General features: G+C 39.8%; 1 protein-coding gene across 1 annotated transcript in view; it reads left to right on the top strand.

The window, feature by feature from the left end:
- RTF1 (RTF1 homolog, Paf1/RNA polymerase II complex component) overlaps window positions 1-4,539 on the top strand; it is a 29,917-nt gene extending 25,378 nt beyond the window's left edge. Inside the window, exons 17-18 of the mRNA XM_039552522.1 lie at window positions 22-133; window positions 1,770-4,539. Of these exons, the coding sequence (XP_039408456.1) occupies window positions 22-133; window positions 1,770-1,876 (219 nt within the window). The 3' untranslated portion in view covers window positions 1,877-4,539. The remainder of the gene's footprint in view (window positions 1-21; window positions 134-1,769) is intronic.
- The last annotated feature ends 10,779 nt before the right edge of the window (window positions 4,540-15,318 follow it).

Genomic DNA, 15,318 nt, shown 5'->3' with positions numbered 1-15,318 from the left:
TACTTGTAGTTTTTATTTCAGGGTCAAGGAAAAGATAAAGATGTGAACTCTAAATCAGCTAGTGACCTCTCAGAAGATCTTTTCAAAGTGCATGACTTTGATGTAAAGATTGATCTTCAGGTTCCCAGTTCAGGTAGGTGTTCCATCTGAATTTGGGGATGGGATTGTACAGCCCATTTTGGTAGAACTTACTTCTTCCAGAATAATTCTTTCGAGGTTATTGGTGGGCTTTTGAAAATGAGAGCAAGGACTCTGTTTACCATCTCGGCAAGTATCTTGAACTGAGGAGGAGGGGATGTGTGATAGTGACATCCACTGAGAAAACAAGAACAACTGTATTGTGTTAGACTAAAAGCTTGTATATCCCCTTATCTTTGATTTAAAAGCCATGGGAGAGAAGGAGATAATGAGTGGTTTTTTGTACACTCTTCCAGTCTATATTATCTATGACTTGTATAATCTTTGGGAAAAAGATGGGTGTTCTATTTAATAAGTCTTGGCAGCTACCTTGATATTTACTTTGTTAATTTGTCTAATAACTTCTGATGACAGATAAGCTGGGTGTCTGTGCTGTTCTGTTCTGTCCTCTGTGCATATACTGTGGGGATAAAGTACTTTTACTTGATTTTGAACCTGCTGCTTTACCAAGTTGCTGTTCCCTAACTTAGATATTGCAGATGATATTGAAACTAAATTTTAGGGAAACGAAAATACTGGCCAGTGAGTGAAGATAATAGGCACAAATTTGCTGGCTCTTCCTCTTTGTTATCCCGACTTTGGCAGCATGAGATGTGTGACAAGAACAGTTTAGTATCACAGAATCATTTTGTTTGAAAAAGACCCTTAAGATTATTGAGTCCAACCATTAACTCAACACTGACAAGTCTACCACTGAACCAGGTCCCCATGTGCCACAGCTACACGTCTTTTAAATACCTCCAAGGATGGTGACTCAGCCACTTCCCTGAGCAGCCTGTTCCAATGTTTGACTGCCCTCTTGGTGAAGAAATTTCTCCTAATATCCAATCTAAACCTCCCTAGTGCAACTTGAGGCTATTTTCTTGTGTCCTATAAAGTTGTTTTCCAGTGGAAGGAAAGGAGTATATGGGAGGAGTATATCAGTGCAATTTGACACACAAGGTTTAGTATTTCTTGCATTACTTGAAGAATTAGATCTGCAGTTTCTTGGAGGAGAGTAATTTAGGAAGTACCGTAAGAATGCACAAAGACAAACCTTGTCAAGAATCAAGAGCAGGAGATCCAAACTAGGTCAAGATTGAAACTCTGGATGTAAGACTACAGAATGAGGTAGGAGGTCAAGGACAAGAGACTTCCTGAAACAGCTAGTGAGAGTTACAAACTTGAGAGTTAGCAAGCAGGTGAGGGTTAGGCACTGAAGTACACTGAAGAGAGAAGGATGGGAGACAGAGTTTTCCTTAGACAGAACATCATTTTGGCATCTTACTTTGTGCGGTCTCCTTGCTTAACAGAAGAATCTGGAGACTGATAAAAATGCGTGTTGTAGACATAGAACGTTTGACTTTTTCTGCTTACTGTCTGTCTCTGGATTAACACACAGAGTCAAAATTGCATGTGCTGCATCTATGGAGAGAAGCCTGCCGATACTGTCTGTACTATTAACTGAAGTTCTAACCTGATGTATACTAGAGAAGCCAAACATGATTTTGTGGTGAAGTTGTCAGCAAAAACAAGTAAAAATTTGTAGTTTTCCTGTAGTTTGGTCCTTACTCTTTTCTTATCCCCAACAGAATCTAAGGCACTGGCCATCACCTCCAAGGCTCCTCCAGCAAAAGATGGTGCCCCTCGGCGATCACTGAACTTGGAGGACTACAAAAAGAGACGGGGGCTTATTTGAGCATGCCCACTCTGCTGCTTCTGATCCTGCATGCTCCATGATGATGTCCTACTTTTTCTTCCTCCCTTTTCAGTTCTCCCTTCTGGGTTGGAGCAGCAATGGAGCTGGGAAGAGACTCTTTAAAACTGCCAGTCATCTGTAACATAAACCATTCAACTATTTACTGTATAGACCTCCCTTCTTGCCCTTTCCTCTGCTCCCCTCACAAATGTGGATCTGTGCTATTTGGGGTTTTCCCATTTCTTTTAGTTTGAGTTTTGTTTTTATTTTGTTGATGCAGCTCGTTGGTCCACTCTGTGTTCAGTATTAGCCTGAGGTCTGGATTTCCGTAGGAATCTCTTGGCAGTCACAGAATCAGCACTTGGTGATGTCCCCTTACATACCACCACAGGCACAGTGAATAAACATTGGCGCAAGACCTTTGTGGCTGGAAGGTCATCTGCACTTTCTCCCTCTTCTTCCTCCTTCATCCTAGCTTCGGAGAAGGGAATCTTCAAAAACTGGCCTAGGTTCAAAGTGTAAATTTTTTTGGGAGGGTTGTGTGACTTTTTTTCAGGTGTTTTTTATCATTTTTAAGCTGCAGTACTATTTGTATCCGTCTGTCACAGTTCTTTACGGCTGTTTTGAATTTCTACCAGCTGTACTTGAGCATCTGAAATTGCAAGAAAGAAACTCATTAAATGTGATTCTTCTTACTAAAACGGCTTGGCTGATATAGCTGTTTAACTTCATGTTCCCTTTTTTACACTTAACTGATGAGAAGGAGGTACACAGCTCTTAATGTGGGACTTGTCATCTTTAGCACATCCAGACTACAGCTGTAACTGGGTGAAGTAGCTTTTTGTGGGGTGACCCTGGGGAGCTCATTTGGTTCGGCTTTAATTTCTTCTCCAAGCTTTCAATATTACGGATTTATTAAGTCATCATGTCTTCACTGAGCTCCAGCTCACTTTGTTTCTTGCTTTCTGAACCATTTAAATGGGGCTTCTATCAATAAACAAAATTTTTTAAAAAAAGATCACATTCTATGGAAGGGGAAGGACATAATAGAAAGGTCAGTGGGTAATATGGACATTTTTCATACATAAACTGGTAAAAGTGGAGTGCAACATGAGCACAAGAACTGTATGGCTTTACGGAATATTTGACTGGACACAAATTGACAGCTAAATTATCACTCAGGTGTAAAAAAGAAAAAAAAATCAAGTGTAAATATAAGTGACATTTAACAAAGAACTTCTACAAACATACAACTGAATATATGAAACTAAGAACTAAATTAAAAGAGAATTAGAAGTCTAAAAGGTTAGAGGCCCTCGTTCAGGTAAGCGTGCAAGCACGAGTGTGTTCCTACTCAGGCCAGTACATATATGACAACTTAAGAACTGAACTGGATAGGAATGTTTTTGGGGGACCCTAAAGAGGGAAAATGCTGATGCTCTTCTTGTGTCAGAGCATTACTGTTTTTCTGAAATCATACACTGGTTACATTTTAACCTGTGTTTGATACTTTCTTGTTGGATTCTTAATGAAACTTTAATCTAGTTCTTATTTAACTTTCTCTTCCTTTTTTTAACAGTAGCTTTAAAGAAACATCATGTAATTGTGTGCAGATTGATTCTACGAACTGTGTATAAAAAGAAAATCAACGTATGAAGCCTACCATGTAAACAAATAAATAGAAATATATCAATACTTATTTACTGAATAGTCCATAGTTCTAGGGCATGTGGATTATTCTGTAAATATGTAATCATAGACGACTTTATTTGATGGCCTATTTTAGCAGCTTCTCTGGAGTTACAGTAGGCTCTCACATATACATACTTGTAACTTTTTAAGATTGGATTTATGGGATCTACCATCATAACGTCATAGGAAACATTGTGATTCACTGTGTAGATATGCATTTGATATGATTTGGTTTTTTCAACAGCTAAAGTGATGTTAAGGATTTGTGATAAAAAAGAATCTAAACGTACTTTGCAATAGACAGTTTTCAAAATAATCACTCTCTAATGGTTTGCAGAAATAATTGCCAAATCAAACAGTTCAGAACTGATTTTTTCTGCTGAAATACCTCAGAGCTCTGAGATGCAGTGACAAGTGGTCTGTAAAGGTAAACTTAACCCAAATACAGTATATGTAATATGCTTGGCCTTGATGTATTGGTTTTAGTTAACTTCTACTTTTGGTAACACAAGACTATCTGTAATACAACCAAAATGTGGATGAGACCCATACAGTGTTGTAAGTAACTTTTAGTAGAGAAAACCAAACCAGAGGAGATGCAGTGAGTTTAGGATGCCAATCTTAATGATGGACTATGTCCTAATTATCTGCAATTATGAAACTGCCACTTACCCTCTCAAAGTCTCTGGGTTTTGCTAAAATACTGTTTTTCAGAGAAGGCAACCATCAGTAAATTATCATGCAAACCTCTTATATTGAGAATGATACATGAAGAAAGTACTCTTGAATAGTTACATAATTGTATGAAAGCTGTAATCTTTTTTCCTTTAAGTGCATGTAAAGGTGAGTGACTACACCTCCCACTTGTTAGAGAGGGAGAGATTTGTTTACTTTGTTTCATTGGTGTCCTAGCATAGTTCATCACAATTGTACAGACTTCTATAAATAAACTTGGTTTGTTGGTTTAATAAGGTTGACTGTTTATCCCTTGATCTGAGGTGCTAAGGGTTTTCTGTCTGGATTTTGTTTTTTTAGAAACTGACTCTTCATTTATCAGTCTGGACTACTGTATTTAATACTAATATTGTGAAATAATTAGTGAAAAGTAAGCTCCCTTTCTTTGCAAGAGCAGCTGTTGACTCCTGGATCACTCTCTAACATCTGGAGTTGGTCCTTATCACTACAATCAAATGGAGCCTCTTGGAAGGTCAGTTCTCTTGCACCTCTGCTGCACCTCACTTAAAACACAGACTTTGCTTGTCTTGTAGAAATCCAGACTACTTTTGTAATCAAAAAAGCATATAGCTGAACTTAAAGAAGCTACTGAGTAAGGTGAAGCAAGACTTCTCAGGGGTAGTCAGTGTGAGGATGAGACACAGGCATAATTTGAAACAGGGTAAGTTCTGCCAAGATGTAAGATTAAAAAAAAAAATTACCCTTAGGACAGGTAAACAGTGCACTAGGTTGCCCTGAGAGATTTTTTTATTTTGGAGGTTTTCAGGAGAAGGCTAGATTGAGCCACAAGTAACATGATCCCATCTTGTAGCTTACCCAGCTATGAGAAGGAGGGTGGATTGGTGATCACCCTGAGCTCTTTTCTCACCTGAATTAACATATGATTCTATGAGTAATTTCATACTGCATTCTCCAGTTTTGTCTGTGTTCCCTGCAAGTACTGTCTCCTCCCCATCCCTCTTTTGACATGCAGACTAATGCAGCATGCAGAATTTGTCTCACAGACATGGTGGCTTACAATGGGCAGTGTAGCATTTCCCAACACACGTCCTTTCTGAGACTCCCTGGTTGTGGGCACCTATAGGGTTCCTGCTAGGGCTGTCTGTGAAACACAATTGTTCCTAGAGATTAACCACTGAGCAGGCTGGAAGACTTGGCCTGGAAGTTTGAGTGAAGAGCTGTAACAGATTTGCTTAGCAAAGTGTTCCTTTGCTGTACTTGTGAGTTGTAAATTTGATACTTAAGCTACTGATACATATGCAGTCTTACTTTCAGCACAGTAGCTTGATCTCCTAGAGGGAGATGCTTAAGTAGCCAAATAAATACGTGATTTTTTAAATTTAATCTGGAGCTCACTGGTTTTACCTTACCACCATCATCAATTGCTTCAGATTTTAGGTCACCTCTCACACTCAGTAGCTAAAGGAATTTCATATGAGCAATTTTTTAAGTCTCATTGTGTGTGGAGTTAGCTGGGTAAAAAAACCCTAACAAAACCCAACCGCCAGCTTAAGTTTCTGCTTGGTCAGTTGGACTGTGGGGCTAGTAAACATGGAAAGTTGTAGTGGTAATATCTTAAACTTCTACAGCTCTTTGGAAAGCCAGCCATTCAATACTCCTTTGGGGTTCTTTATGCCTTGACATCTATTGAGATGTTAAAGGCTCCTGTGGCCCAGCTGTGTCAGGCCATAGCAGGTAGGTGTTAGCCATGTAACTCCAGCCTTTGGAGAGTTGACTGGTTTTATTTAGCATACTTCTTTCTACTGAGAAGGAGCAGTATCCTGCTAAGTTAAAGAAGGTAAATTCAAGTAGGAACTTCTCAGAAATAGCTAATATATTGCAATTACCTATCAGTACAGAAGGCAGGGTGAGTATTGATAGTACTTAGGATGGTGTATCAGGCATTTTGTATTAAACTGCATGTAGAATACTGTGTCTAATTTTTGGGTTTCCCAGTTCAAGGAAGATTTCAGCCACCTGGAACAAATTTAGTGAAAGGCTAAGACCAAGATGGTCATGGACTAGGGCTTGTTCAGCTTCTTCCAAGAAGGTCATGGTGTAGCACTGTAATAGTATATTGTGGTTGTTAGTAACAGGCCATAAGCTTAGTACTAAGTCTGCAAGGCCTTGGGACTGAGGATTATCATACTTCCCTTTCTGGGCTTTCTTTGGCCTGCCTCTATCTTTGTATTACTTAGTTTTGCTATAAAAATTTCTGTAAGTGGTCAGATGTCTGTGGCTAATTTCTTTTACTTCAGTTTACCTTTGTGTGGCACAACCATAGTTTCATATATGTAAGAGTAATAAGCAGGTATTTTATGTGCAATAAGATATTTATGACCAGAATAAGGATGTGGAGAGAAATCCGAGCATGTTATATGGTAGCAGGCCTTTAGAATTGGAAACAAAGGATGTAGAATAGAGGAGTTACAGATTAATGATGGGGTACATACGTGGAACTGGAGACCCCATAGTCTTGTATTGGTGAGCGATTGGTCACCAGCAGTCAAATATGGGGTGTTTTTTTCTGTGGTTTGATTTTTTGTAGGTTTTTCTGATTTTGTGGTTGGTTGGTTGGTTTTTTGTTTGGCTTGGTTTGGTTGTTGAAGGCAGAACAAGAACTGGACAAAATTGTGTTTAGGAAGTAACAGAACAAAGAAATCCCATCTAACATATGTGAAAGGCATCATATATCATATATTTGGATTTGAAGGCCAATAAGGAAAGAAAAAGATGTAAAAGCATGTTAACAAACAAAAAGAACCCCAAGTGGATCCTAGAGGGAGAAAGAAGAAAGCAACAGCATATTCCTTCCAACAAAGGACTTCAGATGCTGATAGCTTCATGTTATCCTTTTCAGCAGTCTGGAGATGTTGATTTTGAGATGCAAAGTAAGAGCAGAAGGGTGAAACTAACCCTAAAAAAGGAGAGAAACTGAGAAATGTGTGTTACAGTTTTAACTCTATTACTGCAACTTCTGTATAGAAGTATACCATCTGCGTTATTATTCTTTTCCTATAGTAATTACATCTAGACTAGTAGACTAATTGGTTTAAGATTTCTGTATGCTAACAATTAATTCTTAGCTTTATTTGTATATATGTTGTATATATTGTATACATGTTGTATATATGTTAGGCTTCCTCTTTGCCCATAAACAAGATCTTCAGTGTAACAGAAGATGCAACTTCAGGAGGATCTAATAGCAGCTTCCAATGAATGTGGAGAGGTTGTCAGGAAAGTGGTCTGCTTTTTACAGTTGTGGATGCTGAGAGGATTAGAGACAATGGCATAATTTAAAACTAGAGGTTTTGATTAAATGTGGTGGAACTCCTCTATGAGAACAGTGAACAGGCTGCCCAAAGAGCTTATCTTTGGAGGTTTCCAACTTGATAAAGCTGGAGCAATGTGGCCTTGGATCTGATCCTTTGGGATGTAGGAGGCTAATCTTGGGGACCTCCTGAGGTCCCTTTCAATCTAAATTATACTATGACTGTATTTACAGTATGCTATGACTGTATTTACAGTAATTTCTAAGTGAAGCCTGAGTTTACTTTGCTGTAGCTTCTGTTCCATAGCGAAATTGCTTTAAGGAAACTGATAGGAGTTACCCAGGTTGCCAAACAGGGCTTGGCTATTGGCTAATGATTGATTTCTTTAAGGTCTGGCTTCTCTAAATATACAGTCTGCACATAAGTGTCTTAATTTTTGTCCTTTAATTGAATGCAAAATGTAAAGAGCAGTTCTGTTACTGTAGCCCACTGCTGGTGCAGGCAGCAACTCTTGTTGGGAAAATCCTGGAATTTAACAACTGTCACTTCCTGAATTCCACATGTTGCATTCCAGTAGTTTAAGTGTATTTTCTGTAGAGCAAATAATATACCTGAGTGTTTTTAGGTTGGGTAGAACATAGTTGGGGTAGAATGTACTCTGTATCATTAACTTTGCACTCTGTTGTCAGTACTGGAACATGAGAATAATTATTTGAAATGAAAAAGGATTGTTTTTTAAGTGCTGGCACCCGGTGTCAAAGCATGAGCTGGATACTTTCAGAGACTCAATACCCTTAAGCAGTATGAAGCAAGGGAGTGTATTAAGAGTGATAGCTATGGAGGGGTATTCTTTGAGAGATTTTTTTCTTTTCTTCATATCAAGCTTTAGAAAAAGAGTTGATTGAATTTCCTTGTGTGTTTGAACATGACAACAGCTAATGTCTGATTCCTGAAAGCTAGCTGCAGACTCTCTGCTCTACTAAAACTCTTTATATGCCATTTTGAGCTTCTGTCTTTCAACACATTTGTAATCCGCTGGCAACAGAAGAAACACTGAGCCATAAGGAAGGTAGGAAAAGAGTGGTCAGAGCCTGGAAAACACCAGGAACTTCTGGCCCATGAGGAGGAATACTGTGAGAGACGCAATATGTTGCTTTCTGATGGCTAGCCTCCCACTTCTGCCAAATGTGGCACCAGGTTTGAGTGTTTTCACCCATGTTGCAGAAAACCATCATGCAGTAAGTAATTTTCTGAAATTATTTTTAAGGAATGTAAAGTTTCAAGATTGGTCAATTGGGCAAAGTTGTTATTCATACAAATTCTTACAAGCAAATTCCCTGACTTAATTGAATGTGCATAAATTATTGTGGATTCTGCGCAAGTTTGGTTTTAGTAAATGTATACAATTTTGCTGTATCAGAGCTATGGTTTTTGAGTACTATTCTGGAGAAATTACAGTAGGTCAGTGCAGAAACCCATGATCACAAAAAAGGAGAAAGGAAAGAAAGTCATTGGTGAAAAAACTTGCTGGAAGTCTCAGGTTTGTGTCCTAAATCTCACATTAATATTCAAGTAAAAACTTTTTGTTTCCTCAGTCTTCCTGAGGCAGATTTTTTTTGTTACTAAACCTCTGTCAGTTTGTTCTGCAAAAAATACAAGGCTGGATAGGGTAATAAATTACACTGCAGATGAGTAACTTTGTCAACTTGTTAAAGACCCTCTTTGACAAGATTCATAAATACAGCTTAATGCTAAGTGAGCATTGGAATGGAAGCAAAGAATACAGGTTATTTTCTGGCATGAGTATATATGTACAATGCCCAAAAGACATCACGTCTTTGGGGAGGTTGGATTTATGATTCAGTGGGTTGAAGGAAGGGGCAGTAGAGTAGAACATTAGAAGCTGGGAGTGATCTGCCTTTATAAATGACATAAACAAGATCACAATGCCTTGTTTCACTGTGCCTGCTTCAGGAAAGAAATTCAAAGTTCAAACTTTAGGGTGGGGAGGGGAGTATTTCAGCTGTACAATGTGCCACTAAATCAAACAAAATTTTATCTCAGACTCAAATGATTTGGACTTTGGGCTTTATTAAAAGACGGTTTTTGAATCATTTGTTGGCTCTCCTTCAAGACTACAGATAAACATGCAATTGTCAGATACCCCACCTGGCATGCAAGAATATTTGCCTTGAGTGCAATGGTGTAAGTAGTGTCTACTTCATCCCTTTGTAATTCTTCCTGGTGGTATATCTGCCAATGGGTAACTTGCTTCCAGTATTTTTCAAAGTGAAATTGCTGTGTAAAAGCTCAACTCCTGAAAGTAGCAACGTGCCACCAGTTTTTAGGCCGTTTGCTGAAAGCAGTGGCGGAGGAGTCCGAGCTGATGTGCAGAAGTAATTTGAGCACTGGTGGCCTGGCAGCTCTTGTGTGGCTGTTTTCAGATAGGGCAGTTCTAGTGAAGCCGCTGCTGCCTGCCTGGCCAGGTGCTTCTCATTCAAGAAACAACGGACTTTTTGTACAGATAATGGTATGGCAGTTAGAGCAAAATTATTGCTCATATCCCACATGTGCTTTAGAAGGTTACTATGACAAATTACAGCTTCTCCCAAGAATGGTCCTAATGCAATGTTTTTTCTGGCTGCAGTTAGCACAAGGACACTAACAGTTGATTTCATGTAGTCTTCCTTGATCGGGGGAAAAGACTGATCTGTGACTAGAAAAAGCAGATCATATAATCTACATACAGCATATATACATATACAGCATATATACTTAAAAGGAAAAAACAAGACTTTTATTTCATGCTTTGCTCTTGAAGACTTCCCAGTCATCAAAAACTGAGAGTAGCTATTTTTCCTGTAATAAAGCTCTCCCCCTGGAAATATTATAATGGACTATGGAGGCAAACTGGTTTTCCACTATTGAAGTAAACTTAAATGTTTGAATAAATGCTCTCTTCATCTGAGAAAGACTAGATGAATTTCAAACACAAAGCAGTTATTTTCAATTTTGAATCAGGGTTACTTAATTATTAAATTGATTATTGATTTTTATTTCCATTGCAAACTTCTGCGATATTTTCCCAAATATTCCTGATCGAAGACAGGAAGTTGAAGATAGCAAAGTATGATGGCCGAGCTTGAGATGAAGTGTAAGCTGAGTACCATTTTAGCATTTTGTAAAATTCTCTTCTAGCTCTGCTCCTGGTAAAGGATTTGCTATGAAGAGTTCTGCAGTTTAGCTTAGCAACCGAAGTCTGGAAGTGGGAATGAACTATTATAACAGCATGGGGTATATGATCTTTAACAAAAACCTTCACTTTAGGCTAACATCCCCTTACTGCTTAACAATGAAGAGTTTTTAGAGTATTAATATTACAGTGTACTCTTGGGTTTCCTGTCACTGTGTTGCCTGTTTCAGCTAGCACAATCTGTTCACAGCAGCTAGTGCTCTTCCAGGGGCAGATTAGGAGTACAGAGGGGAAAAAAATTGTTTATAAATTGTATCTTGAAACACTTTAGGGTTGAATGCCCAGAAGCCTGAAGACATACAATCCCAAATATTATATTATGGTCTATTTAGCCAGTGTTACAGTGAAAGGGAAGACTCTGTGGGAGGCGTGGGAACTGGATAGAGTCCTCATAAAGAATATATTCACTCACAGGTGACCTGAATTGCAAAGTCACAGGGCAGGACTGTTCCTGAGGTGACTATTTTGTGTTATTTACTGAAAGTGAAGGCAGAGCTCTTTGTGGACTGCCACATACTAAGATTTTGACTACTGGGCAGAGACAGCCTGGGTAGTTCCTCAGGTCCTGCTCTCTTCAAAAAGTAATGCATAAAGAGATCCACTATAATCTACCATAAAGTGACTCATCACTCATAACAAGTTTGTTGATGTCTGGTTAATAGTAATAACCATTAGTTATTACTATAAAATTAGAAAGCATTTAAATTCTGAAGGATTATTGCCCCTTTGTTTTTCTCTGTTCCTGCTCATGAACTTCCACCTTGAATAAATTCTTCATTTTGTCACACCTTGTGTATTTATATGGTATATTAGTTCCATTTGCTGCAGTCCCTTTTCAAAGGGAATCATGATGATAACTTACCCTTGGAGGTAGAAACTAAGCTGCGTTCATTCCTGTAAGTTTTTAAGATAACCCATTTGCTGGGCTGTCTTAACATAAGTATGTTTCAGCTAACACTGTTCTTCAAAGTCCCTGGATATTTTTGGCCTGGCTTCTTGGGGATGGTAGCAGATGGCCACAGCAGAACAACAGATATTTTTTCAGATGTTAAAATAGGGCTGAATTGAAGTGGGAGTTTGACAAAAATACAACAAATGTTATCTGAACCCCAGCCTTGAGAGGAGGGGCTGGCAGAGTGGGCTGTCACAGAGCAAGTGGTCTGCCCTGCATGGAAGTGTTTCTAACTCTTGGTGTCTCAGCATGGCCTTTCTCAAACACCAAAGATGTGATGCTGGAGCTGCAGTGCCTGGGGAGCAAAGAGAATGAAAGGCAGTGACTCAAAGCCTGGCCCATTCAAACCTGGGAACTGTGCTTCTGAAGCAGGGCCTGGCTCCACTTGTAGTCTCTTGGGTTGTCTTTCCAGTCCCCTGAGCTCAGAGGAGCAGGAAGGTAAGGTTGCTCCCAAGCATGCTGAACAATTTCCACAGCTCAGGAGCATCTCATAAGAACCCTTCTCCAAATGCCTTCACTGGCTTTTTGCCACAAGCTTGTAATGAAACAGCTGTACTTGATTAGGTTCTGGAAAAAATGTGTCTGTAGTTTACTATTGCCTTTGGTTTCTTTATAAAACAATATACATATTTATGCATACTCCTATTCTTAACTTATTACCAAGACTGAAAATTAATCCTGTGGAAAAACCAACATGGTATTGTAGAAAGTCATTCAGTATTAAAAAGAACTGATTTGTCAAGTTCAGGGAGGGAAAGCACTGTTCAGCCGTGGCAGGGAGCTATGGTAACCATCCACTTGGGCAAGCACATTCAAAAATTATACTTTTTGCAAGTGGATTGAGCCATGAGATTTGACCAATTTCCTTTTAATGGATTAGCAACCAGGCTGTTGTTACAATTCTAGGTGCTTTTTTAGCTCTAGCATTGAACAAGCACAGCAAAAGTTGAGTTTCCTAAGGAGTTTCTCTTGATGTGGGAGGACTAAGACTGCAATCTTTGGATGCGAATGAAATTGTTTGGTTTGCTTGCCTGGAAGGAGCTAGTGTCTCACTGGCCAAACGGGCTGAGATGGTGCTCCAGCTTACACCTGTCAAAATGGTTACATGCTCTTTTTGTCTCGTTTACCCCACACTTTATCTTCAGACATGAACAAAGCTAAGAGAAAAGGCAACTTGCTCAAAAAGGTGGTACTTGCATTATAAAGAAAAAAGAGAAGGAGCACTTACTTGTCATGAAAGAACACTTAAGGTGAAATTTCTTGTTCTAGGCAATAGCAGTCCATGAGGCTACAGGGCTAACTTGCATCAGACATGAACACTGCAAATTCAGTTTCCAAGAATTAAACAAACACTCCTGAAGCTGGTAATCAGGCTGGAGAGACAAGCGTTTTGCAGAATCTTTGCTGGTCTCTTTTTGGTCTTGAAATTGATTTGGCATTTGTTTAAAACAGAAACAGAATCACAGAATTTGCTGAGTTGGAAGGGACCCAAGAGGATCATCAAGTTTGACTCCTGGCCCTACACTGGACCATCCCTTGCAAGGATCTCCGAAAAAATAAAGACATCCTGCATGGGACAGGTGTACAACTGTAATAAGCTTTACTTTCTTACTTATCTGACCAGGCTGTAGAAGATCGATTTCTCTCTTTTCTGTCAGGGGACTGAAAGTTTCACAATAAAATTGTGTGGTGAGGGAGAAATACAGTAGATTTTCTGACAGGTTCCCAGCAGGACAGTCTTATAAATACTGCAAACCTGTCCAGTGGAGAAACAAAGATGTGCTGGGTGGGGAAGGGCTCCCACAAGAAGGCAGTTAGACTGTCAGAAGTTTTGCCAGGGAATACACCATTGCTTCTTTAGAGGGAGAAGCAGCATTCCTCTTCTAGGCGGGGAAGGGCTTCCATCAGCGCTGCCAGGCTGAGTCTAATCAAATATCCCTTTGAGCCATTATCCTGTCTCAGACAACAGCCAGTGTGGGATGATTAGGACACAAACATAAAAAACAGGCCATAAAGAAACTGTTCTTTGAGAACTTCTTAGCATCCACAGTTCAGGGACATCCTGAGCCAGAGGTGGTTTTGAAACTGTTACACTTGCTCAGTAACCATCAGCAGATGTAGCCTCTTTCTGTTTGTTCACAATCTCTTTTGGAAGCAAGAGAAGACTAAAGTGGCAGAAAGCACGGCATTTTTTACAGGCAATAGAAGCTAAGATACATGAAGAGGAGTCTCTGAGATTCACTGGTCAAGAGACCACTGGAGGAGGAACAAGGGCCAAGGAGAAACTGTGATGGTCTTTGGATCCAAAATTTACAGAGAAATTGTGTAGTGTGATTGTAGACTTTTAAAGTAGCTGACTTGTTGCTAAAGATTGTGGGGGTTTTGTTATTTCAAGCAATGAAGAGGTGAAGAGGAGCTAAGAGAAAGAGTGGTATGGAGGAAACAGTATGTGGTGAACAGGTGTCACTGACACTTTTCAAAGCCTCCACTTTTTGTTTGGATCAAGACAACAAACTACAACATGAGCAGTGTTAGCAGCAGAGTTCCTGCCTAACCATCACACTTCTTAACTGGCTGGCTTTCTGGCATGTGCTCCTTGCTGAGGCATAAGCAGAACCAATACAGGAGTTTTGCTGGTGTGGGGCAACAAGCAGCATTCCTCTGGCAGGTACGTGTGTTCACAATCTCCTCTGCTCCTAGGATTCGGCTGTCTGAGCTGTGCTGCCCTGAGAAATGACTGGGAGAAATTGCTATAGTGTCTGTCAGATGCTGTCCACATGACTTTGCCATCTTAATTTGATGACAAGATCACTCTGTTTGGGACTTGTCCTAAGGTCTTATTTGGTTGACAGTATATAATCCACTCTCCGTTTCTCTTCTGATCCCATTTCTGGGATATACTTTCCTGATTACATCAGACATTGGCTATATGCCTTCATTTTTAAGGCTCTCTGCTATTTATCCCCACCCTACTAATTATCTTTCATTCTTAATGAGGTACTGACTCCTGCCTCTGATCTCTATGGCTGACTTAAATATCTTTCAGACAAGTTCCTCCATGCTTTCTCACCATACTGCTTCTCCAGTTTTGAGGTACTTTATGTAAACACTCTCAAGGGTACCAATTCATCCTTCTGTTTCCTCAACAGAGCCCCAGCTCCCCACCCTGGCACCTCCAGCCACATTACCTTCCTTTTGTGTTCATTTCCCAGCCTGTCAGGCTCAGTCTTCTCCCCCAGCTCTTCCTTGGGCAGTGCACCAGAGCCATCCAGCAGGAGAGAGCAGCAGAGATTTTTTTTTCTCCCATTGTGTTGTTAAGCTCATATTTAGTGGCAGGTGCCAGTGCAGCACCAGCTCCTGCAGTCTTATTTTGAGCTGCAAGTCACTGACAGAATTTTCCAACAGGCTGTTGAAAGGGAAATCATGTTCCAGACTGGGACCAGGCTACAGACTCACTGCCATTTGGATTTTCATCTTGCCAGTTGGCAAAGCAATGCTGCTGAGCTGCCACTTCAGTTTGTTAATACCTGGTGCAGCT

This window comes from Corvus cornix, chromosome 5 (assembly GCF_000738735.6).
Source record: "Corvus cornix cornix isolate S_Up_H32 chromosome 5, ASM73873v5, whole genome shotgun sequence".
Lineage (NCBI taxonomy): Eukaryota > Metazoa > Chordata > Aves > Passeriformes > Corvidae > Corvus > Corvus cornix.
Note: the sequence above shows the minus strand (reverse complement) of the source record. Positions and strands in the feature narration are given on the sequence as shown.